The sequence below is a fragment of the Petromyzon marinus genome, chromosome 29, assembly GCF_048934315.1.
Source record: "Petromyzon marinus isolate PM22_M1 ecotype Great Lakes invasive population chromosome 29, UKy_Petmar_22M1.pri1.0, whole genome shotgun sequence".
NCBI lineage: Eukaryota > Metazoa > Chordata > Hyperoartia > Petromyzontiformes > Petromyzontidae > Petromyzon > Petromyzon marinus.
Window position 1 is genome coordinate 6,316,699 of NC_133695.1, and position 27,398 is coordinate 6,344,096.

Genomic DNA, 27,398 nt, shown 5'->3' on the forward strand with positions numbered 1-27,398 from the left:
GTAGTGGTGGTGTCAGTGTGTGTAGTGGTGGTGTCAGTGTGTGTAGTGGTGGTGTCAGTGTGTGTAGTGGTGGTGTCAGTGTGTGTAGTGGTGGTGTCAGTGTGTGTAGTGGTGGTGTCAGTGTGTGTAGTGGTGGTGTCAGTGTGTGTAGTGGTGGTGTCAGTGTGTGTAGTGGTAGTGTCAGAGTGTGTAGTGGTGGTGTCAGTGTGTGTAGTGGTGGTGTCAGTGTGTGTAGTGGTGGTGTCAGTGTGTGTAGTGGTGGTGTCAGTGTGTGTAGTGGTGGTGTCAGTGTGTCTAGTGGTGGTGTCAGTGTGTGTGTGGTGGTGTCAGTGTGTGTAGTGGTGGTGTCAGTGTGTGTAGTGGTGGTGTCTCAGTGTGTGTAGTGGTAGTGTCAGTGTGTGTAGTGGTGGTGTCAGTGTGTGTAGTGGTGGTGTCAGTGTGTGTAGTGGTGGTGTCAGTGTGTCTAGTGGTGGTGTCAGTGTGTGTGTGGTGGTGTCAGTGTGTGTAGTGGTGGTGTCAGTGTGTGTAGTGGTGGTGTCTCAGTGTGTGTAGTGGTGGTGTCAGTGTGTGTAGTGGTGGTGTCTCAGTGTGCAGTGGTTAGGGTACCGTGGTTAGCGATTCCACTCACGGCGAGCACCAGTGACGATTATCTGAACCGGTTGTGGGCGTCCCCTAGGTCGACTCAGTCTCAAATGAGTACCTGGTGCGATGTCTATGAATATAATCAGCACTGGGGAGATAAAGGCGGCTGGATGGCCACCCACCTCGTGTGCTGTGTTGGCCTTCATAGGTGCTGCTCGCTCATAGCACTTGCCCCAACAGTCTGTTCAGGCTATACGGGGGATATTTCTAATAGTATCAGTGTGCGTACCATTGTGCGCATTGGTGTACAAATGAATCATTTGGCGGGACCCCGGGGTTCCGCAAAAATCAGGTCAATTATTATTCTTCAGTCCGCCCCACTACTTGATCCCGACAGCAACGCGCCGCCCGCCCAGACTCGCACCAACAAGCGCCAGCAGCAGCAGCAGCAGGCGGCGATCGACACGATGGGCGCCACCCCACCGCCAAACGCGAGCCCCGGGGGGCGTCCGCCGCAGTCGCGCACGGCGACGACGCCCTCCGGTCAGCCGTCGATCCTCAGCTTCTTTGCCAAGGCGAGCCCCACCGCCACCCCCAGGCAGTGAATTTAACGTGTTTGTGTAATTTTTCAACTTTTTACGAAACTTAGTGCCCCGAGTAGCTCTCGACGAGGCCAATCGATTGACGCCAGTTTTGTTGTTGTCGGTAAGGAAACAAGACTCGTGTCGCTACGCGGGTTTTCCCACCCCGGGGCAGTGATGGGACCCCGGGGCAGTGATGGGACCCCGGGGTCCCGCCAATTGCTTCAGATGTGTATCAGTGTGTAATAGCATCGACTGAGTCTAAAATGAGTACCTCGTGCTGTGAGTAATGATCAACTACTGGGGATGCAAAGGGGCCGTCCATAAATGACGTCACGCGATTTTGGACGATTTTTGATCCCCCCCCCTCCCCCTCGTCACACGGCGTCACAAAAACGTCAGACCCCCCCCCTCAAACATGACGTCACAAAGCTCTGCCCCGCCCCCCCCCAAAACCATATTTCCATTTTGAAAATAAAGCATGCTTCAAATCGCTTTAAACTATTGTCCTTTGTAGTAGTGCGTATTTAATGTGGCGCTGCACTTTGATGTTGTAGAACCATTTATTAAAGTCTATTTAATTCAGTAGAACGTGTTGTTTATATTTATTTGAAGTTGCGCATTTTGATGTGACGTCACATTTCTCAAACCCCTACCCCCTCGTCACACATCGTCACAAATGCCTGACACCCCCCCCCCCCCGAGGTGCGTGACGTCATTTATGGACGGCCCCTACTGACAATGTACGCATAGGAAACGGGGTGGGTGGGGTGGTGAAGCCTCGATAATAATGTCTACATTGGCCTTCAAATTAGTTGATCGTTTCTGCGTGGATTAAATATCGGCCGATCTATAGGATTCACGGGGGGGGGGGGGGTGTAAAAAGTCCGCGTGCGTACAGGGAGGGGGGAGGGGTCAAGTTTTGACAGCTTTTTGCGTACCTACTAAATGTATGGCCCCCTTACTCACAAGCAGATGTCTGGGAAGCGTTGTGAGTACCCACACTGGGTCCCCCCCCCCCCCCCCACCAAACGCGATATGCCCATCGACCATACTGCTGGGTAGACGATTCATCATAATCATCACGATAACGTGGGCATGTCACTCGTGATTGTCCCCTACACATCTCGTCACTTGTTTCTACTTTCATGTCTTGTGCCAATATGCTCAAGGAGTGCACATTTTACTGGTAGGAACCTCCTGGTTACTACACCAGCAGCCCACAGGGGATTATTGTGCCCGTCCGTCGTGCATCCAAAAATGGGTGAAGTGGGGCTGGGTGGGGAGGGGAGGGTGGGGAGGGTGGGGAGAGTGGGGCTGGGAGGGGTGGGGCTGGGTGGCGAGGGGCTGGTCACCCCGTGGTGCCCTTATAAAACTCAACGTTTAACCTACTCACGCCGGCTTGTGCCCGCCCTCACAGTTGGGCATATTTGCGGAATACACCACGTGGTGCCGCCGTTGACCCTGGCCATTGACCGAGCAACCCAACGTTCCTACCAGCTCCTCCCTCCGCAGGAGAATGTGTGTCCGGCACACATCGCTTCTGTCGTCGTCTTCAAACCGTTCTCACTTAGGGCTTCCTCTATTTCCGGTTCCTTCCATGTGTCCCGAACAACAACACACTTTTAATTTCCCTGTTGTTGCCAATCCTACACGTGTGTCCAAATGGTGCCAGTTCACTTCCCATCACTGCCTGCATCGGGTATTCTTCTCTATTTTGGTAATATTCAAAAACGTATGGTTAAGCCAAATCAAGATTAAGCCATGTTTGTTATGTTGAAGCACGAAGTTAGCCTGATAATTTTATCGAAATTGTCTTATGGTTGTTATTGTTCGACTTTTTCACAGCGTTGATGTACGGTGCTTTTTTTTCTGGAAGATTTTACGAGTTTGTCCTGGATGTTTCTGTTGCGAAACGTCACTTTAAGATGTTCTTTGTTCATGATTTGTTTGTTGCAGTTGCACCCGAGTTAAGAGCCTCATGGCTCACAGGGCTATACCTAATAATGAAACTGAAATGAAAAACTGAAACGTGCAAACTGTTTTCTTCTACGTTGGTCACTAGTTGGGTCCAGCTTAGACACAGCATCATTATTCTGTAGCAATACATTTCGAACCCACGTAGTACAGGTACTTGAGTGGCGATTACGTGGGAATCGATGTCATGAGTGACGTGAATACTCGTCTTTTGAGTCCGAACCACATCCTGTACTTGGCTAATGCGAACTACTCCGTGTGTCCAAAGCTCAGGCTATGTGTAAATGTTGCTGCCTGCGAGAAAAAAAATCACTTGGTAACGCGTCCCCAGTCTCCGCATTGGGCGAGATGGCACCGCCCAACGAGCAGGGCGCCCATTCGGCCGCTCGTTGCAATGGAATCATTGCAACGAACGAACACCTCGGCCGTGGGAGACCACTGTTATAATTCAGTAGGTTCACATGACATTGACTTCTCCAAGACAGCGGTTCTTTGCAAGCCATCTGGCTACCATGAGAGATTCGTTCATAAGGCTATCCACATATACAGAGACAATTTCAACCGAGAAGATAGATTCTGGCTTAGCAATCATTGGAAGGATTTGAAAAACCATTTCGGGTCTTAATTGATTGATCACGCTTGAGGTGGCTTTCAGACCGCATCCATTATTTTTCGTCTCCCCCCTCCTCTTTTCCGAACATAGATGGACTCGTCCATCTGAACAAACTGTCAAATCGCTCTCCGTGGTGCTAACGTTAAAAAAACGCCACTTTTTTCAAATTTTCTTGTTGTAGTTTTCACACCTGATGATGATGATTGCTTGTGTTGCAGTCGAAACGTCGTGAGAATTTTGTTTTATATTTTTATTATTTTGTTTCCCTTCTACGTGACTTTACCGAAAGAACCAAGAATATAATTTCATTTAATAAAGCCCCCGTAATGTCTTGTTAATGCTAACGCCAACTCTTTTGATAAGCCAGATTAGCTTATCACCGGCTTTACATTAAGAAGCAGGTGTAATTCAACGTCGTGTCATGGTCAATCCACTGCTGGATGAAGGCCTCTCCAGGGAGCGTCAACATCCCTCACGGTCTCACGATCCAACAATTCCACAAAGGCCCCGTACAAGATGTTTTTGGAAGTGTGTATATTGTCGTCTGTACTACAAATGTCTCCAACAACTTCAGCCATCGGTCATTCCACTGCTGGATGAGGGTCTTCCTATGCCGTGTGGGAGGGAATGGTGGTTTCAAGTTTGTTTAAAACCATGTGAGAACTCAATGGAACCAGGATCTTGATTTCATTCGCGAGAGAACTTTATTTGACCATACTTCACCACGCCGGTCAGTGCGGGTTGGCAAAGATGGGGGAACATCACCGTGAGAGCACAGAAGTACAGCGCAACTTAAACGTTTTGCCGCACTGCCCTCTGCTGCTCACCACGCACTCGTTCCAATAAACGAGGAATACAAACCCTTGCATAAGCAAGGTTTGTAATGTTAACCAAAGCTCGGGTAAGCTTTTGACCAATTTGGCCGAATCCGGCAGCTCGAGATCGGGTCCCAGCCACGGCTAACATAAGCGGCGAGTGATATCGGAATATTCAGGATCCCCCACCCACCTCTACCAACCCCACAGGATGGTCAAACCCCACCCCCCCCATGATCGGCACGGCGCGGGTAGGCTTACCTCCAGCCGTGGAATGACAAACATGGGCCGTCGTGCATTGCAACTGTTATTTATAAAATGCAGGTAAAAAAAATGTAATGAACACAGCCTGAAAAGAGAAAACGTATAGAACTGACGTTTCAGGCAATGACCCTCCAAAGCAGACTATAGTTCATTTAATGCATAGCTGGATTATGTAAATAAGCTTACATTTAAATGTTAAATATACTTTAAACGACACTCACCATCAATAGTCACAATCTATCCACTGCTAGATGAAGACCTCCCAAAGCCATCGTCATTAAAATTCAAATAAATAATAAATGCTATGGTGTTTTTCATCGCTTGATTGTATTATTTTATTGGCAAGAATTCCCCAAAACAGCAAAGATTCATTATGAAATTCACAAAGTATTCTTTTTGTGTGTGTGTGACAAGAGGGACGCAAATGATAATAGTACCAACTGATATCGCTCTACTGGTATGGTTGCCACCTTATCCACAGAGCAAACCCGGATAGACTTCTCAAGTTAGCCGAGGTCGATTTAGAACTGGGATGTATATACTGCAAGCCCTGGCATCAGGGTGCCAGGGCTTAATTCCTGGCAGCCGAACACAATGCAAAATTTTCCCGGACTGTCCGCAATCAAACCGGGACAGGTGGCAACCTTATGTCGGGGTGCAACTGCTTCCAGCTTCCACCGTGTCTCGTCAAGATGTCACAATACACCTCCCGTAAAGTGTGTGGAGGATGGGGGTCAGGTAGGGGTTGGGATGGGAGAGATTCGAACCAGTGGTGAAATCAGTGATATTCCCGCCCCTTAGTTTGTGATGTAAATCTGTGCACACGAACTCAGTGGGTAAGACATGTGACTTGCAGAACTCTACGCAGCTTGGCCGCAGGACCTCGCAATCAGCCATCTCCTCTTTAAAGTGTAGCCGCTCGTCAAATCAATCCGGAATGCGCCCCGACCTCCTCAGGTCTCGGTAGCTAAGCAGGGCTTCTATCTGCGTGGCCGGTGGTGGTACTAACTCATGGGCAGCGGGTTGTTTCTGCAATATTTTTTTGGTACGTTACACGACCATATACTTTTGCTACACAACTGCAATCACATTACAGTTGTGTTAAATAATGAAGGTAAGAGACTAAATTATAGTGTTCTTAGAATGCAATGATTTTTTTTTTACAAGGAGCTGAATTCTAGATTAAAGTTGATGCACCATTATTTTTACATGAACTAGGGCCCCTTGAGCTACTTGGGGCCCTAAACGTTTGCTAAGTTGCTTGTGCCTCGCCCCACCACTATGCATAGTACTTGGATGGGCGCCCCACCATGCACCCCAGTTCGTCATAGGTAGCTGCGGAGCTTTGTGTTGGTCAGCAGAAGGCAGTGCAGCAAAACATCCATCCGTTGTACTGTACTTATGCGCTCCCACGTCTATACACTATATGTTCCACGTCCGCCTTCACCTTGCTGTTTTTTTCTGTTTGCGCGTAGTCACTTTAAGATTTTTTCTTGTTCATGTTTTTGTTTGTTGCGGTTACACCCGATTAAAGAGCCGAACGGCTCACAGGGCTATACCAAATAAATGAAACTGAAAACTGAAACAATCCGCACTGACCAGCGTGGAGAATTATGGTCAAAGAACTCCCACGAGCCGCACGGTATGGGCACGTCAACCCTCATCCAGCAGTGGATTGACAAAAAAAATGTTGTACATGTGCACATGGTCGGTACCAAATCTAGATTTAAAACTCATTTCATTAAAACTGCTTTTTGTGTTTGGTTTGTTGTCCTTCCCCCGCAACTCCGATTAGCGCGGTTGGCTACGTACGGTGCGAAAGAAGTTCGACATACATACAAAGTGCGACCACCGCATTCATTACTTAAAGTGGACTATGACAGAACTCAGGATGACCGTGGTGGTGAAGCCGTACGTACACCGCCATCGCCTTTAATCCGGCTCTCTGGAGAGTGGGGTTGGTGGCCCGTGCAGAGACTGTGTGTGCAAGACTCCGGATTTGATGGGCATTGGCGAGGTGGGGTTGGCATAGGCCCTGGTGGAAGGAATTCAATGGGGGGCAACCAGTCTAATTCCCCACGTGGCTCTCCCCCATCCCCCTCTGTGTACCCTGCCACCTGGGCCCCATTGGGCCCTGCTGCAATTGCACCGCCTGCACAACTAAGTAGCTACGCCACTGCTGATGGGCCAAGAGAGGGCCAATCACTGAAGTACAGAAAGTGGGACTTGCTGCCTCGATTTGATTCCAAAATTAACATTGTGTCAATGTGGCACATCTCGTGGCTGCAAGGGCTTTAAAAACCTATCTCATTAGACACGAATACAAAAATACATTCTTGCACATTTGATCAATTCGTGCATAGTGATCGTAAGCATCGAATCATTACATGCCCATTGCTGGCCCACTGCTGGCAAGTGTACATGGAATTTTTAGTGCTGTGCTCTTGTAGGTGTACGCTACTCCAGTTTATTTTCAAATTATTTGCCATCCGTGTAACAAATAATACAAACTAAATTCTGAGTACCGTACTCTTTAAAAAAATGGCCAAACATCTTAATGCAGCAGGATCCTCCTCCAAACGAACTGAGGCTAAGTAATACTAAGTAATGCTTCCTTGGATGAAGGATATTGTTATGCTGTTGCTCGTCTTATAATTTATATTATTGAGCAGTGGGCTTTACCAAATTCCTATCAGATTTAGTCACACTCCATGGGAGGGAATTACTCGATTCACTGACGATGGTAAGTGCTTAGCTGGAGACAACTTTGAACTCTAGGTGAACGTTGCTCTACAGGTGAAAATAATCTAACCAGCGGTCTTTATTTTTTCAGAGGGGGCCCAAATAAAAAAAAAATCCCAATTCACCAAGTCAAAAGCATCGACTCAACTATATTAAGTGCAAAATCTCTTTCTTTCGGTCCCTTCTAGAAAATAATTATAATTTACAAGTCATTCAGTCCTGATCGTGTTAGATAACATATACCCCTTTTCCACTGGCACATCTGAGCGGAGCCAAGCCAACACGGGGCGAACATGGTAACAGGTGATTTTACACCATTTGTTTGCTGTGCCGAACCGGAAACCAAACCGTAATACTCTGGGGGCCTCACAAAACATGTGAATCAGGCTCGGGGGTCAAACAGGGCCAGGTGCTCCAAACAGGGCCAGGGGCACGAATAATAATAACACAATCGTTGCGTGTTTGACGTCCGACAGTACACTGCGAGGGGGAAATTGAACGACATGGCATTGCCGTGCAGTGGAAGCGAGGTACGAGATAGCGTGGCGCTATTCCCCTAACACTGAAAAGATCGTGTGATGGAGGTGGGGCGATGACGTGGTGTCCCACAGATGTACCACTGGGTTTTTTTGTTTTTTTTTACTAAAACGGACGCATCGCCGCCCATAAACAAATACAACTGCGGTCTCGGTCTTTTTAGACTATAAAAAGATGCACATGAAATATATAATTGCATAATTTAGCTACCGTCTTAACAACGCTTCATACAAAAAGAGAAAAGTTTGCCGCACCTTGCTTATGAACACTAGCTTATGGCCCTGGTAACACTGTTACTGCGATGGCGCGAGGTACAACCTTAATAACGGGTACACATGAGCTGCTAACCAAAGCACAGGCAAAGCGCCGGTCTGCTGAATGTATTGTGACATCGTCCCTAAGCGTACACACGCAGATTGGTTAAAAAATGCAAATATGACCCATCTGCCACCCTCACCTCCCCATTGCAGCTCCTAGCACCAAAATGCAAATTGGCATTTTTATTGTCTCAAAAAAGTCGACCTCTCTCCTCACATCGTTTCACTCCAAAATATTACAACGGTAGCAATTTTTTTTTTTAAATGTAAAGTGGAATGGCTATTACACGCTAGAAACTAAACCTAGGGTAACATTTATTTATGTACATATTAGCAAACTAAGAAGCCTTCGTATGCAGTATTAACAGTTTCTTTTTATAAAGAAAATAACGTGTCTGGGCGTCAGAAAAATAAACCCAAAGCCCGTGACGAAAGTTGTAATTCTTCTCACATATGTAAGCAATGATGAGCAAATTTAGTAAAAAAACGAGTTTACAACTCTTTTTGCAAAAAAACTTGATTGAAAAAATGTCTTCACTTTTCGCTTTAGCAAAAAAGTCAGGGAATGGAATGGGAGAGATTTGGGGGTAAAGATAGGGCCTTGGGGTGGGGGGGGGACAGCTAGGGGTGGGGGAGAGGTGGGGGCGGGAGTGATGCAAAAACAAAAAACATCGGAATCGACTCCAACCACCACATTAGCTCATGCAAAACACGACAGAGATCCGAGCCTACGAGGGTTCAAATTGCGAGGAGAGTCGATGGGGGGGGGGGGGGGGGGATTACCTCTCGCCAAGTGGACCAACGACACGCTGCCGGTCAAAAAGAACACCAGCGCGCGCTACGTGCAGGGCTTAATTTCTCACTCAATAATTTCCGGGTCATCGACATCGGGGAATAAAGGTAAAGATGCAGCCCTACAATTACAACTTGCTTGCGCCAATGTTGGTGGAAGGGCCCTCCCACTAGACGGAGCTCTGAAGATAGTTTTTTGGCCTACTCTTCCACGTTGGCCAGGCGTCTTGGAAGAGGCGGGAGGAGCCACATTTCACCCCACCACGCGCGACCCGCCGGTCGACGAGCCGTGGTGATCCCATTTATACCCCTGGATGGCCAGAGGCAGCAGGGATTCGGGAGAGGGAAGCTTGCGCCATTGTTTTGACTACCGCGCCAGGAAATCTAACCGAACCGAACTGGCGACCCCTGGATTGCAAGTCGAGTGTGCCAACCGTTACGCCACGGCAACACCCTTGGCGAAGTGAAGAGGGGGTGGGGGAGGGGGACTAGACCCTTAATTAAGAAGTACAAAAAATCGCAGTCACTCAAAACCCACTGAAATCGCACAACCTCGGAGGCACCTGGGCAAGTAGACAACTACTCGGCAAGGTTCCCACACACGCGATTCACGTTGTCGTCGTCGTCGTAATATTTTCCGAGGAGGCCACCCCGAAATATTTTCTAGGTGCAAACGTCCCCTGCGGGGGCGGGAGGCGCTAAGGGGGGATACACGGACGTTTAAAACGGCTACGAAGCAATTGGCGTGCGGCGGCTACGACGACAATGTCAACCGAAAAAAAAAACGAGAAAAGTAATAAGAAAAATAACCAAAACACTTTAGTTTATAATCGCAGACACTAAAGCTATCATGCCTGTTTACAGGGAAGAAAATAAAAATCCTTATTTGTGCGAAATAAGAAATCGAACTAATAACATGACGTGCTGGCAGCGGCAGGGTGAAGGAGTCAAGGTGGGCGAAGTGTGTGCGTCACGAGTGTCTGTGTGAGGGCGGCACTTCTAGGTAACCACAACGCTCCTCATTCCTTCTATCACGCGAGCTCTCAGCTCGGGCCACGCGCCCTCCCCCCCTCGTCACTGAGTGACCTCATCCAGCCAATTACACGAAACTCCCATTTTAAAAAAAGTGGCTTATGCCACGCAATAATCCGCTTGTGCGGTGAGTTCTCTTAGCAGGCCTCTTCAGGTGCCTCCTCCTCCTCCGCCGCTGAAATCGCCATCATCCCCGGGACTTTTTTTTTTATTGAGGAGGGCTTGCAGATGGTGATGGGGGTCGACGGCGTAACAATGGATGCAAGAGGGGCGAAGAGGGGGGCGTCACTTGGTGACATGGGTCCCCCCCCTCTTCCTCTCCACTTTCCTCCTCGATCTGCTCCTCCGCTTTCCACTGCTAGCTTGCTGTGGCTCTACCTCTTCACTCTTCCGCCCCAACTCCAACGTGCCCTCTCAGTCCTCGATGACGATGGGCTCGTCGTTGATGGGCTGGCGAGCGACGAGGTGCGAGGGCAGGCCGAGACCCAGCAGCGGTTTGACCGTGATTCGCCTGTATGGTCGCCGGGCTGCCCTCTTCATCTCGAGCGAAGGCAGCAGCTTGCGCACTTTCCTGCCACCCGCAACCACAACAATGTCAAACAACAACAACAATCTTAGCTGCACAAATTAGGTACTGGACAGAAATACGTTTAATCTGGCAACAAACACGCATTTTCTAATTGTAGCCACTGCGCTCAAATCACTTCTGTCACTGCAAGAGCCTCTTGCAGTGACAAAAGTAACAGGTGTGTTTGTGTTAATGCGTGGTTGCTCATCTGAGAGTCATCCAAATCAAGTCAACCCATAAGACCTTGGTTTGTCCGGTGACCTACAAGTGGAGCCTTAAACTCTTCACCTACCCTGGCACAAGGGCTCTGGTGCCGTCCCTGCCACGTAATGGCAACTGTTGTTGCCCGCCAATGGAATTTGAAAGTCCTACTCGGCCCTCAGTCCTGAAAAGGTTTCCCATCCCTGCTTTCAAAATCCAGGAGTCGTCACTGTTTTACAAACGCGCCGATTGGACATCCTTGTTTCTACCTGCTGCCCCAACAGCAACAAGCCGAAGCCCAACCAGATCACGGTGACTCCCGTGAAAGCGGCGGTGGCAATCGGCACACCGCCTGTCAGCCTGGTGCTGTCGGCACCACAGAACGCCAGCATCGGACACGCCTGTGAAAGCTGCTTCGGTCAGTCGCTTGCAAATTTTTTTCTTTTTTACAGATTCCTACGGGAGGCTTGTTCATCAGACATGATCAATCCACCGCTGGATTAAGGCCTCCCCAAGCCACTATCGCCTCATGATGGCAAACGCTCCCTCAGATGCGCTGTTTCTTGGCTACCACTCCGTTATTCTTTTCCATCGTCACTCCGTAATCCCTTCTCACTTCGATGTGTCCTCCCCGAGCCCACTTACTTTTCATAATAGTTTGGATGATGCCATTGTATTGTATGTATGTTGAACTTCTTTCGCACCGTACGTAGCCAACCATGCATTAACCTGCGTATGTGCTATCCACGTGTTCCTAATTTGTCTCTCTAAATGTAATTCCAAGGACGCATCTCTCTCCAGGCTTCTTTGCGCACTTTTCAGCGTTTGACTGCAAGGGACTCACCCAATAGAAAAGCGGCCAAACCGATCAAAATGTTTCGTAAACCTCAGAGCGACAAACCAGCGATGAAAAGGGGGGTGCGCCTCGGTGCGCCCGTCCTGCCGGCCGTAGAACGGTAACAAGACGCCGGGCAATGCAAACAGCTCTTCACCTCGTCTCGTCCGTGGCCATGAAGAAGACGTCGTCGGGAGCGTCGATCCAGTTCATGCGTCGTCGCTTGACAAGGGACATTCCCCCAGGCTTCAGCAGCTTCACGTTGGCCGGGTACGGTTTGCCGTTGATGAGGTACGGGCGCGTCCCCAGCGCCTGTGTGGAAGCACACGATGCGGGTACAGTCGTGGGGTGGGGGGGGGGTGCCAATTATCGTCACCGTATTCTCCGGACTTCACCAGCCACTTGGCACAGCGGTATAGCAGGCGGTCCCCCGCAATCGAGCGGTTATTTTTAGAATGCAATGAATTCAAATGAAAGTTAAAACGTGACTGGATAGCAAAACTGCGGGCGAGTGCAACAAATTAAGATGATGAGTTAATTGCCGCTCCATCATTATCCTTGACCGTCACCTGGTTAAACCGACCAGGTGGGCCACCAGTAAAAATACGCAATTCGCAATCACAAGGTTATGAGTTCAAATGCCAGTTAGGGGTTGGATCAGTCCATCATTCCTCTGGGGTCGATAAAAATGTGGACCACTGAGTAGGGAAGTCACCAGTGGCTGTCCTGTGGATACACTTGCCCCATCTTAGGAATGTGGAATTACCTACATCTGGCTCAGGGATCGGAACAGAAGAGAGGACTGCCTCAATGCTCATCTGAGTAGAATCAGTTTAATTCTCCAGATTATTAGAGGCTTGGGAAAGTAAGACCCCCAACACCAAACTTGTGTCTGGTGTCAATAACTTTATACAAATCTGGAATAACACACACAAAATAAAATACACACCAGATCATATGATGCACTCCCAACTATTTATTTAAAATACAGGGGAAAAATAGTATAATCTGGAGATAGTGGGAAAAATTACATGAGTTATATTATAACTCATAATTATTATAACTTACGTAACGGGAATTACAAATATATTTACAGCAGCGAACACTTACCAACTGCCTGACTTGTCCATGGTTCGAAAGACCTGCAAAAAACGAAACGGGTATAATTTTACTTTGATGTATATTTTGCTACACAATCGTTAAATAATTTGGCCAGAAACAATGGAAAAATTTCGCTGCAATTAAGTCCATGCGTGACTAAAGTAAGATGTTCCGTGTATAGGCACAATTTTACATCACATGGGGCTTTGGAATAATGGCCAATTATAGAGGTTATTCTCATTAAAAGGACCATTCACTCAAGTGGTACCATGAGAAGCGGCACTTTCACTGAAGGCCGCTGGAAGAAACGAAACCGAACCGGTGACTTTGTCTCCAGAGGGCATTTAGCTGCGTTAATTCTTAATCCGTGACGGACAGTGAGGGGGTGTCAACAGCGTGCGGCGACGAGAGACGAATTTGAGAAGGGTGTGTGAAAGCCATCCCCCACTGCATTATCTGCACTGCAAGGCCATCGATAAACGATGCATAAGACGTTCTGTAAAGATTAGAGAATCAGCAGACAAAAAGGTGTGTGCAGGCTGGTAACTTAAGTAATAATACAAGCAAAAAGTGTAACTACTAGACATAAAAAGGTGCGATTGTTACGGTAAATGCATACATAAGCCACCATACAGACTGGGAACAATGATTCAATAATACGTCGATTAAAACACGACTCTCATGCTCACGACACACGGAACCGAAGCATGCGCCTTATGTATCCATCAAATCCCATTGATCCACGATGATCTCCGGGTAAGGCCTTGTCCCAAGCCTCATAAACACGTAATATGTGAAACAATTTATTATTTACAATTAATGCAAACTAAATACAAATGAGATACCAAACAGTAACAACTGATTCATCGAGGGGTGAATGTTTACATGACTATCCGGGACCTGGCCAGAGTAAAGATTTAACACGAACACTTAAAGAGACATCGAATCGTCACCATCCAGCCATGCCTCAACCCCACGGTTAAGCAGGGAAAACACCTATAGCCGGCGAAGAGATATGTGGTTGTCAGCATGTGACATCCATAACAAAGCACTTATTGAATAACTGACAAAGAAATTGCGATGTTCTCCTTATCTTTACGGCAATGGGCTATAATTAACTGATAGAACTACAAATTGCATGTGCGACTAACTCGTCCATAAGAGTGGCAGGAGACATCAATAGCCGGTGGTGAGAAATGTGGTCAAGCTTGCGATGTCCCTCAAAACGCCGTTGTTGAAGATCTAAAGGAACGATCTGGGGCTTTTCCTCATCTTGAAGACAGTGGACAACGTGTGACTGTAATATAGCTACACATGGGATATTATGCTACCTCCTCCTACTCCATACATGGTAAATAATTAGTTTCGTAATTTTTAATGCGATGAAGTGCAATTCATCACCACACATCACATTGTATTGTATAGTATTGGTCTCTATGTAAGTCTATTGGTTTTTATGTAAGACTATGGGATCTGTCTGTGAAACTATGGGTCTGTATATGAGTATATGGGACTCTATTTGACACTATGGGTCTGTATATGAGTATATGGGACTCTGTGTGACACTATGGGTCTTTATTTTAGTCAATGGTGACTGTGCAACCTTACCAATAATCAATGCCCAACACACATGTTTTTGCAGCATGTACAAATGTAATCATTTTCGTGGGCCCAGATACCAATGAATGGCTTTCCATATTCAACAGTCACAAACCCAGTCTGTTCATTTTCAAATGCCACATTAATGCTCCATTTATATGATTGGGCCAAAACTGCCAATTTATTTTCGACTTACATTTTTATTGTAAAGGTGCTAAAAGATTTGAAGGTGTCACATAACTTTTGTCGACATCCAAATGTAAAGCCATATGGTCCTTAAAACACACACATTTGTACATTTGGAGGTTATGGCATACTTCTTGCAGTATGTGAGAAACATTTTTGGTAAGAAAATTTGGTGTGACATTGCAGTGTAAATTTACACAGTCCACTCAATACATCAACATCTTCATCACTATATCAGGCTGGCTCGGTTTCATCTAAAGTCATGTGGATGAGTTTCTTGGTAAGATGTGATCCAGATTTGTTTTTTATAGCAAGGTGTTTAAAATAGGAGTGCTAAAAAAAGATGCAAGTTAAATAACACCACCTCCTCCTCCTGGCGGTGCTGTTAAGCATGACACACGTCAACAACGCACTGTAGTTTGTTTTCCAGATTCACCTCTTACACTGATGTTTGCCTCATGCCTATAAGTTTTTTAAAAAAGTTAATTGAAAGACACCCCTTGACAGGGGTATACCCGCTCATCGGGACAAATACACACTCACACAGCTATGCACAAACACACGCATAGCTGTGCACACACACGCGCACTCACACATTGACATGCCTTCGCACCGCAACTCCACAGCTATACACAATGGTCATTGATGCAGCAGAGCCAGCCGAATGGATCACACGCAAGGGGCAATAACACCTTTCAGATAAAAAAACGGAAAAAACGCTGAAAAATGTGCAATTCAGTTTGGAAATGGGGAAACAAAGTTACAATCTACAACGGTTTCTCAACTTGTTCTCTTGACCTGCCACAGTCCTCGTTTTTGTGATTACCCACATCCTTTTCATTCACAAATTGTGTGGCGCAATGGTGAGCGCGCTTCACTGTTCATCGGGTGAGACCCGAGTTCGCTTTCCAGCCACAGTTCACATCAGTGGCGAGTCATGTGAAACGGCCCTGGGACCCACACCCTCACCAACCCACATTGACCACCATGGTGAAATAGGGTCAAATAACCCTCGTATCATCATGGCGGATTGATGAGCTGCATGTTAATTCACATTAAGCCACTGCATACTGAATGCACGGGATGGTTGGTAATCGTGGAAATATGTGCTATGGGAGTCACTACGACTGGAGTTGAGACATGCTGTACAAACACAGGAGAGGGAAAGAAATGGACATTCAAGAAGGTGGTGCAAGCACACCATGCGTACTCACCCCTGTAGGGCATCAGAAGACGCTTCCTCATGTTGCCTGGGTGGTCAATGTGGGAGACACGCACAGAAACAAGTTAGTTCCCACTGTGGACTAGCCTCCCTGACAGTGTAGTCAGTCCATGGACTGAGCAAAAATGGAACCAACTAAAGTGACAAAACTTGATAAGCATAGCTTTACACTTGAACCATTAGCTTAGGGCAGTAATCAGAGCAGCAGCACATTTCGCACCACATATAGCCAACCGCGCTAATCGGAGGTGCGGGGGAAGGACAACAAACTAAACACAAAAAGCAGTTCTAATATGACTTCAAGATGTTGCAAACTTTTGACATTTTGGCAACCCGGGTGGTGTCAACAGGTGAAATATCTTGCCTGGGCAGAATAAAATTAGGCATGCCTTTGCAAGCCCAGCACACAATACTGTGCTTGTTAAAGACTCCTGTGTAACCTACTAATTAATCTTCTTTGGTTCTTTCGGTAAAGTCACGTAGAATGAGAATAAAATAATAAATTGATAAAATAAAATAACACAATAATATTCTCACGACGTTTCGGCCACAACACAAGCGGCCTTGTGTTGTGGCCGAAACGTCGTGAGAATATTATTGTGTTATTTTATTTTATCAATTCATTACTTTATTCTCATTCTACGTGACTTTACCGAAATAACCAAAGAAGATGAATCCTTGCAGTCACGAAAGCTTTAAATCGAAATCTACTAATTAATGCTCCATATGAAGAATTTTGAGAGATCATGACAGTTTGGGAAAACATTCCCCTCCAGCAGCGGACGAAGCCTCACTCATTCTCAACACTTTTTTCAAGAGGGTCCCATGGGGATGTTTGGGCCCAAACCAATAACACTATTTTTTTAGCTATGGGAAGAAGCTGCAAAACATGGAAGAAACCCATACAGAGAGGAACTTACACACTGCACACAAAAATCGGAGTCAGGCATCGAACCCAGGCCCTTCTCACTGTGAGGCACAAGTATCTGTGTCATTTTACGACACAATGAGCATTAGGCCAAGGTGCCACCCTGCGGCCTGTACAAATCATATACCCCAGGAAATTAGTTAAATGCTTTCCAGGAAAGACAGACAGATAAAGTGTATTTAAACAGACAATGAGCAATGTCTTATCTTCACTTCTCCCATCTGACGGGAAGTGGGCACGTTAACAAAACGACCTCTCACAAGAGATTAGATGCTGAAGAAGAGACAAGCTGATTTAATTAAATGTAAAAAAGAATTGGTCAAGGGAGAAAAATAAAGCAGAGAAAATAACAAATGCACAACAATGCTCACTGCGTAAAACTGAAGATTCCAAATCAAACGAAATACTACTCCGATTAAAATATTTAAAAAATTTCTGCACAATGTGAGCACCAAATGGGTATCATCCTTCTCAGGTTAACTAAAATAAGTACAGTATAAACTAGATATAAGCATACCGTATATAAGCACAGTTATATCAGCATACATGCTTACATTACACTGGTGGGGTGTTGTATATATAGGCCTTTTTCCAAAAATTTATATTAAAAATTATTCTGCCATTTTTTTATAATAATCGATCAAATAAATAAATAAAACATCCTCAAACCCGCTACCTCCCACAAGCACCAAGCATCTGGAGGTCGTCAAAGGCCATTAAATAATAAACTCCGGGGCAAAGGGAGGTTAACGACGATCTGCAGAATCTCCATATTACCAAAGGACCGCAATGCCATGACCTGCTTGGCGCTTTGGACAGTTCACAAACAAATATCCAGAATCACAGGCACGGACACAGAGCACAGGGCAAACGGACATTATAACTGATGTTTTTTTTTGTACGGAAAAAGTTGAAGCTTGGCTATAAGAATAAGTCGACATTATAGACTGCAGTATTCCTTACATTATTTCTTTTTGTATCTTTCTATCTACGTGACTTTACCAAGAGAACCAAAGTACATGAGTTCCTGCAATCACGAAAACTTAAGTCCAAACTAAGCTATATCTCTGACCTCGAGAATAAAAAAAATACACGGATCCCTGGATGCAGACAGGGAGCAAAAAGTAATAAAACCCTTGAAATACCGGAGGTAACATCTAATGACATTACAAATCTTGGTTAAACATAAACCAAATAATAATCACAAGAGATTAGACCCTAGGGTAACTCAAAAGAGATACAAGAAAATAGGTCAAACACACAAGACCAGATAATATGTATTCCATGAAATCAGAGCCTCCCCGGCCACCTTTGACTTCCAACAATTTGACACAAACACATGGTAGCCATAAAATACGTATTAAGGGAGAGTGCCTCCCCTCCCTAATAGGGGAGACCACGAAGAGAGGGGCTGGGAATGCAAACAAACAAAATGTGATGGTAAAACAGTCGGTCAAAGGTCAAAAAGGGGGGGTGCAGCTAGGCCGCTGCTGTCATGGGAGGACAGCATGACGGAGTAAGCATCTGTTTTTTTCTCGCAAGAGACGCGCAGAGGGGAGACATTTTCAGATATAAACAGCAACACGACACACACATTTTAAGCTCGGCTTGGGACAGCTCTGCAAGGAGGAGCTATGCGAACGACAGTCTTGCAAAGGGGCAGGCTGGCTCCGGGGCATGGCCTCGAGATCAACCATGGGTGTCGTGTCTCACAGAGAGAAGGGATGACGTGTTGTTAAGAGCTGAGTTCGGCACGAACCGACAGAGTATCACTGAAAGTTTTATTCTACATTCATTCTGATGTTTTGAGTCGCTTGCGGAATCGAGGATTGCGATAAGCTGTATTGTACTAAGCTATCAGAGTTGTGTAAGAGGTGTGCAAATACAATTTTCAAGTTTTGAGAGTGAGCGATCCAGCCAGCAACGAGCAGCAGCTCACAGCAAGAGCCCTCCTGGAAGAAGGGTGAAGAGCACGAAAGTTGAGCAACGACAAAGCGCAGCCCTGAAGTAAGGGCGGGTGTCCGTGTGAAGCTGGCAGCTGCACGATCAAGGAGAGCGCAAGAGAAATGAGAGAGAAAGAGTGCCGAGCGACGACCAGCAATCAACCTGGAGAAAGGGCGGAAAGCGCCAAGCATCGACCAAGCCAGCATCACAGAGAACCAGCTCCACCGAGCAAGGGTGTCTGCCACCAGCGAACGAGCTGCACGCGCATTCGAGCGTCGCCAAAAGAGCACGGAGCCGGAGAGAGCGCGCAGCAGCGCCACCAGCGCCACCAAGCAAGGGTGCCAGCTGCCAGCGGACAAGCGTTGTGCCGACTCGGCTCATCCAGCAGGGGAAAGAGCCTGTCCGGCCGCCCGTGAGCGAGAGTGTCGGCGCCAGCGAGCGCGCCGTGGGTTCGACCCACACGCACACCGACCGGCACCGGCTGGGAACCAAGACGAGAGTGAGGAACTGCAGCCAGCGGACGAGCTGCGGGCGCTATCTGACGACGGATCATCGCGCACAGACGGCGAGCGTCGTGCCGACTCTTCCACCCAGCTGTGGACCGAAACTGTGGCCGCCCCCGAGCAAGAGAGAGAACGAAGCCGTTTGTACGACCCTCCCCCACGCTCACACCCTCACGACGCATCGCCCGGCGTCTGCTTTACACAAAGAATTGAACAAATGGCAAAGAAGACACACAACACGCATATCGGGGCAAATAAGATTGTTCCAAAAAGCTATCTTTGTGTTTCAAGGGTTGCCATTCCAAGGTGGTGCGTTAAATATCAACTGATCGTGAAGAACACTGCTGCCCATTGAGTTACGTGGATACGGTCATTTAGAAGTATTTTAATCCTTCATTTTTTCTTTTTAATTGCATAATCTTACCAATGAATTAATTGATAACTACTCTTGCCTTCGGGACATGTTTCTTTATTGCACTTCGTATGAATATCGTTGCATGAATTTTTAAGGACTTTTCCTCTCGCCGTGTATGCTCGCGTACTCTGAGGAATAATCGATTGTACTGTTACCCAGTTAACAAACGTGACCATTGAGGGTTAAATGTATAGATCAATGAGGGGAACATCTCACAGAGTACTGTGTTGACAATGCCAAGCATAAGAGTTCGCATATTAGAGTGTTAAGGTTTGTTTAGGAATTTAAAATTGCTTAACACAGAAGTGTCTGAGTGGTGCCTTCCTAAGTTAATGCATAATAATCTTAATTATAAGAACTGTATCCTGCGGTGAGATATGAATTTGGAGACCTGATATGAACACACTAAGACATAATCAGTAAATGTTAAAGCGAGAATAATTGTATTATACCGATTGATAATACGACCCTAGACGACGAAGCAAAGTTTAATCTAGCATACTTACATCACACCTGCATAACTTCATACAATTAATTGTATGATCCCGATTGATAATATTACCCTCGACAACGAGGCAGGGCTTAATTGTCATAACGGTGTACATTAACATCATCGCATGTGATTGCATAACTTAATACAATTGCGCCATCCTAATTAGCATAATTTATGTACATAATTGCACACATTAACATAATTTCGACTAATTACCTATTTTTTATTTCATTTAGTAGTTTTTATTTTATTTTCATTCAATTTTCAATACCCGGCATATACAACAAGGGGGAAAGTCAAAGGCACCTTTCTGATACGAGCACACTATGGATAATACACACAGCTGGCACAGCTTGCTGATATCCAGCTTCAGCTGTACAGATGCGTGGGGAAGTCAACAATAGTTGTTCTACGAGACCAGGGGTCGGCAACCTGCGGTTCCGGAGCCCTGTGTGTCTCTTTATGGACTTCTTCGTGAAGTTACCTATGTACGTATGCACACGCATTGTGGCTCTTCAAATATTATCATGTTTTGTGCCGAAAAATGGCTCTTCTTAGTTATTTTGGTTTCTGACCCCTGTACTAGACAGACTGCCCCATCACCAGAAGAATGTGTAATTTCCACCATTGACTTAATAAAAGAGAGCAGTACATCGCTAGTCTCATCTCGGGATGTTTGAATTTTGCACTTCTGTTAAAACTTAAATGCGTATAGATTCATGAGATCCTGTCTTTTGAAATCCAAACTGACACCAGAAATATCCTTTGAATATTATTAACCTTGTAGGAAGTTAACAGTGGTGTCCCATGTAAAAACTAGTCCCCACTAGAAGAAACATGTTGTTTGCAAATGTCACTCTTGATAACAAGACCAGCCTGGTCTTTAAACGTTTCAACTGCTTGCACAAATTAACGCGCTACTTTTCGTCCAATTTTTGGCAACAATCTGCCTATGTCCTGATCACCAACAATGGGGGAAAATAGCAGGACCATGCCACACAGACAGTCTGACACACAGCTCGTTGGACAGACCAAAGGACAATCACACACGGACACCCCTACCCATGCTGATAGGCGGGCGGTAGAGATGGTTCAACCCACCCGTACCATCCAGTCCATTGTGCTGCTCGTAGCCGCGCTTGCCAAGGATGGTGGGGGAGCCGTGGTTGATGGTCGATCTCACTTTGGTTGGCGTGGAAAGCCCCGAAATGGGTTTTGGCACCACCCTCTTGGGGCATGGGTGAGCCTCTGTGAATGAGCACAAGAGTTGTGAAACATATTTATCATTGTCACCAGCGATGATCTGTTCACTTATAGATGAAGGCCTCCCCCAAACTGGCGCTATCTCTCATGGTCATACAATGCAACAATCCATCAAACTCCTGCACGTAAACTTTTTATACTGCTTCATCTCGGTGGTGTATGCTCTCTCGGACATATTCCATACTTCACAAGATTAAATGGGCTTGGGCAGGACGCATCGCTTGATGGGATGATGGCTGATGGATGAGGCAAGTGATGAAATGGCAGCCAAAGGAGAGAATAAGTCCAAGAGGTTGACCACTGTGGAGATGGAAGCAATGAGATCAATTAATGTGCAGGTGTGAAATGGATGGTAGCAGCACTGAACCATTAAGGATAGTGACAGCATTGGGAGGCCTTCATCCAAGTGGGTACGCAATGGTGGATGATGATAACCATACTCTAGATAGCTCTAATATGAGACATCAGATGAGAGATAGCTCTAATATGAGTAATACACTCCGCTACTCCTGACGCAGTTATTTGGCTTGACCACCTGAATGTGAAATTGTAGTTGTTGCTCTCGGTGTAGATGTGGTTAAAAAGCGTAACAGAACTCCTTTGAAATTGATTGTGTTGAGCAGCTTATTTACCCAAGTATTTAGCAATGGTTTCCAGAGGCTTCCTGGTCATAAATCTGGGTTTAACGGGCTCCTTTGCAGCTTCAGGCAGTCGTGTTGCACCTACAAGAGCAAACACACAGAAAGAAGGAAGTTAATTATTGTTTTAAATATATTTGATCTCCCCCCCCCCCCCTAATTATGTTGGTGTCATGTCAAGATGTCAAGCATGAAAAATTCACTTAAAACTCTTGCAGGGCAGTGCATCACTGTCAGAGAATGGCCCATGGAAGGATAACTTCTTCCAAAATGTCTTCAAGTGACATCTGATCCACACTTGGGAATCAGCACTTTCCCAAACACCCTGATAAGATGTTGATTTAAAGCTTTCGTGACTGCAGGGATTCATATTCTTGGTTCTTTCGGTAAAGTCACGTAGAAGGGAAACAATAAAATAATACAAATATAAAAACAATACAAATTCTCACGACGTTTCGACTGCAACACAAGCAATCATCAGGTGTGAAAACCACAGCAATCATCCGGTGTGAAAACCACAGAAAAAAAATTATGTGGTTTTCACACCTGATGATGATTGCTTGTGTTGCAGTCGAAATGTCGTGAGAATTTTTATTGTTTTATATTTTTATTATTTTATTGTTTCCCTTCTACGTGACTTTACCGAAAGAACCAATAATATGAAACCCTGATAAGAGTTACGTTTGTTGTATGACAGTCAAAGCAATAACTTAATAATTCAGAGCTGCAATTTAGCCAAAAAGAGTACAACCAAAATGTTATGCAATTGTGCAGTCATTGGTGACCGGTCTGAAACCATAAACCTGCTACACTTTACAATCTGGTTTAATTACAGACGGCTGAAATCTGGATTCGAACTCATGTTTCAGTGGAAAAGATTCAGCGCACCAAAGTCTTGAGCCACCCGGCCACATCACAAAACCTAATTATATTTTTATATTCAAGTCAATCCACCATGCCACGTTTAATGAAATGTAGAGCGTACACTATAACACACCAGGTTTCAAGGCCCTTGGGAAATAATCACACAGCCATTGCCCTGCATTTAAATCATAGTAGTTTCCATTCATAACATTTATTATATAAAGGTTCCTCACTAGTAGAGATGACCTCAGCAGGTGTGTTAATGTGCAAAGGTCTTTTTATTTGCTATTTCTATTGAGCTAAGGCTTAACATGAGTTGAAATGCACTGTACGTACTTCCATATTATACATGAATTTGTATTAGTACAGAAGTGTGATTTGTAGTTGTTCTCGCCCCGTGCAGGTAATAATAATACATTGTGTAATGACAGCTCCATTATTTATACGACCACTCGTGAGTTGTTTCTTGTAAAACAGATTACTCATCTCAATAACTCATGCTCAGCAAGAAAAGCCTTCTGTTGAAGCCCCCCCAATCAACCTTCGCTCAGAGGGAGGTCGCTCATTCTCCTCTGCTGCCCTTCCCTTAACCCGTGCTGTCGACTGCCTGCCCCAGTTCAAATACAGACTCAAGACCTTTCTAATTCAGCCAATGACTGCCTCCAAGATAAATATGCCAATGTTTCTGTACAGCTTCTAAAGATGCGGTTGAAATTTAGATGATAACTTCAAACTGTATTGTATAATTGTATTGTACTTTATATATGAAGGACATTCTCAATGAGCCTCAAGGCCTTTTGAGGCCGGTCCTGGATTGCAATGTTTGGCTAATTCCATATGAAGGAACATGTCACATATAGGAGGAAACTGGATTAATCAGGGACAAGCTACTATGTGTATTAAAGGGATATTTATAATGCTTTCAGCATTCTTAACATGCTTAAGAATAATTACACCTGAGTAGGATATCTGGGGCTTATGGAGAGATAAACTTTAAAACCGAGAGCCCAATGAGACGAAGGGTCTTGTCTTCAAGGGAAAACTAGGTTATTAAAAAAGAAAAATAAACTTAATAGGAAGATCAGAACTCTGTTCTGTTTACACAGAGATAAAAATATTTTAGTCCATCACCCGATTGGCTTTCCAGACCTATACTATCTCGCAGAATTTTGTTCAAGCAAGAAAAATCTAGTGATGTCACCACGGCACCTGTGCCAGGCTAGGTGCCGTGGTGATGTCACCGCCACGTATTACATTACATGCTTATCTGGGTTGTAGTTTCAGAAATCACCCTTGCCTACTCTCTCCTACCCAGAGAAGTGGCAGATCCAAGGGGAGGCCGATGGGGGTGATTGCTCTACTCCCAACCACCCCTTTGGAGACCCTGAAAATTAGTATTTATGATATACAACAGATACAAAACTTGGAATGTTTAAATTTGTAAATAATAGTGCACTATTTAAAAAGCTTCAAATTTCCACTCTCCCCACCGCAATTTCGAAAGTTTATAGATCTGCCTCTGCCCATGAAAGTCTATTATCATCATTACCACACCCCTCTCCCCGTGTGTGTGTGTGTACGTGTTACGTACACTTGGCCTTGATGGCGGTGGTGTTGATGGGCAGGAACGGCCGGCGCGCCGCCTGTAGCGGGTGCAGAAGGTCACGGCACAGGCGGCGGGCGAGGCGCGTCAGCTTGGTGGTCTGCAGGTAGAAGGCTTGCCGCGTCTTCAGGGTGAACTTGGGGCTGCCGTTGCTCCGGCTCACCGAGCTGTGGGGGCCCTGGCAGTGACGTGACGACACATGCCCCCTCGAGCGGAATTCCTGCTTCCGCAAAAGGTGTTGTTTTTCGGGCACTTTGGTTGTTTTTGATTACTTAATGAACATGTTATCGATTATATATTTTTTTATAAAACGTTAATCAATACAATTTGCATACATTCCTCAAAATTGCATACGTGCTTTATTTCCGGTGATCTTGATTTGATTCCCGGATGCAGCAAACATCAGTTGTCATTTCAACTGGTCCTGACCACTCTCACCCTTGGCCAACCTGCACTGACCAGTGTGGTGAAGTATGGTCAAGCAACCTCCATTACTGACATGACATGGAGGGTTGTTTGAACATTCCTAATCAATTATCGGATTGAATAAAGGCTATACATTATTATTTTAGATAATTTTTATGACTTAGTGATCATATTCTTTGGGTATTTCGGTAAAGCCACCTAGATAGAAAACATAATAAAAATAATATCACGACGTTTCGATCGCAACACAAGCAATCGTCATCAGGTGAAAAAAGAGGGGAAAGCTGCTGAGGCAGGCTGCTTATAAAGGTTTAGAGATGGGCGGGGCAGCTAATGGTGGGGGAGACAGTCGGCTTTGTGTCCTACCTACCTATGATAACATAGGTAGGTAGGAAGCGAACATCACAGCCAGTTATGACCTAAACTGGTTAATAACGTCCTTCCAATGAATGCTCAGTTTGTACCCATCTTCTGGGTTGAAATTGTGTCTGTGTTTATATATCTTGATGGCTTCATGAACGAATCTTTGCTGATAGCCAGTGGGTTTGCAGAGTAAAGATCTAATAGTTGTGTGGAAACCCTCCCCGTAGAGGCGGTTAAATCTTGATCATGATTTTGGAAATATTTTTGGTGACCGCTGCTATGTCTGGCAAGATGATGGTTTTGATTGGGTCCTCAGATCGTTATTTCCCAACGGTTGGGGTGATAGTTTTATGGATTGTTTAGTCTGAATATCCATTATTCTTGAGGGCTTTGTGTATGTGCTCAAGTTCACTGGCGAGGTGGTGATGGTTGGAAATACAACGAGCTCTATGGTATAGAGTTTTGATGAGATCATTCTTCTGGGATGGATGGTGGTGGGAGTCAGGTTTTAGGCATCCGTATGGGTGGCTTTCCTGTAGACCGAGTGTCCCATTAAGCAATCAGATCGAAAAGAAACCTGATGGATTAATGAGACACTGATATGCAGTATGCGGACACATTTGGCACACAGAATAAAACAAATCCTGGAATGGGTCTTTGTTAATTAGCCAATCGCTAATAGAGTAAAACATCTGGACTTGCATCATACAAGAACATTTGTAGCCCAAGGCACTAATCCAGGCTCAAGAGACACAACCCTCATTACCCCAGGTGATCCCCTTTATCTTTGAGTGCTACCACCTTTAGTTTTTCTACAGGGGGTTGTTTGCTATTTTCCATCTACAACTCAAGAGTTTATTTAAATGAGAAAAATAATAACGCTCACTCTTACAATCTCCCCAAATCTATTTTTGGTAACAGCTTAATTGAAATGTAGATCGCAATTTCGACACACTATCAACATCTGTAAGGAATCACTCAATATTAAAAACATTTCCAACATTATCGCGAGCGTATCAACAGTATTCTCGGCATGAGCAGGACGCCAAAGCCCAAAGTATACTCTTTAAAAGCATTAATTGATAGAGCTCTTCACACAAAGATAAACACTTATGTACACTTTCTGGAGAATGGTGAAGGTGCAGCCCTGCAACTGCTTGCTCATGCCACTGAAGCCAGAAGGGCCTCCCCATTTGAAGGAGCTCTAAAGAGTATATTTCGTGGGCATTTGGCCTGCTCTTCCACCGACGCTGGCCAGATGCCTTGGAAGAGGTGGGAGTGCAGAGACTTTACCCAACCACAGGTCACCAAATTACTCACTGTAGTGTACACAGGAAAGGGGATTTTTAATAAACTTCTCCATTCTCTTCATGGCCATGATCGGGACAACCTCTGGACTGCAAGTCCAGAGTGCTATCCATAACACCAAAGAAGAAACTGATACAATTTTGAGATAGAATGATTCAGTGATGGTTAAAATAGTCATACATACATCGAATTAAGTGTAGAAATGTATGGCTTTGAATTAACGTACTTTTATAGATTTTATACAACTATATATTCATACCACTCGAGATTCAAGACGCACTACCGAGGATAAATTAACACATTGATTTTTCAAATGATTTGCCTTGGAAGACTTCAAAGCTTGAGAATTCTTTAAATCATAGAGTGGATTAATCATTTCATACAGACTTCAAATAAATTACTCTCTTGGTTAATTTAATATTCAAAATGGGTATCAACAATCCTGATCATCAGAAGCCATGATCAATAAACTGCTGCATCAAGGCCTCCCCAAGACCCCACCATCTTCCATGATCCTGCGATATAATAATTATCCAGAACCTGCACAGGAGCTGATATCACTACATTTCCTCAGTGGACATCCTCTTGAACGCCTTACATTCCTTTGCTGCCACTCATTATTATCGGCCATCGGCGATCATCTCTTCTAGCCATGACGTGTCTTGCTCAAGTCGACTTATTTTATC

The 27,398-nt window shown here is 45.3% G+C and overlaps 1 protein-coding gene across 6 annotated transcripts in view; it reads right to left on the bottom strand.

Moving 5' to 3' along the window:
* Positions 1-5,153: 5,153 nt before the first annotated feature.
* LOC116947294 (metastasis-associated protein MTA1-like) overlaps positions 5,154-27,398 on the bottom strand; it is a 67,726-nt gene continuing 45,481 nt past the window's right edge. For 2 of the 6 annotated variants that reach the window (XM_032962851.2, XM_076070505.1), the window contains exons 14-20: positions 24,604-24,835; positions 22,143-22,232; positions 21,310-21,495; positions 15,957-15,992; positions 12,967-12,998; positions 12,014-12,168; positions 5,154-10,823 (exon numbers count right to left, since the gene is read on the bottom strand). In XM_032962851.2, coding sequence (XP_032818742.2) covers positions 10,667-10,823; positions 12,014-12,168; positions 12,967-12,998; positions 15,957-15,992; positions 21,310-21,495; positions 22,143-22,232; positions 24,604-24,835 — 888 coding nt within the window. In that variant the 3' untranslated portion in view covers positions 5,154-10,666. The remainder of the gene's footprint in view (positions 10,824-12,013; positions 12,169-12,966; positions 12,999-15,956; positions 15,993-21,309; positions 21,496-22,142; positions 22,233-24,603; positions 24,836-27,398) is intronic. The other 4 variants (XM_032962853.2, XM_032962852.2, XM_032962855.2 and 1 more) reach the window with 4 other exon arrangements.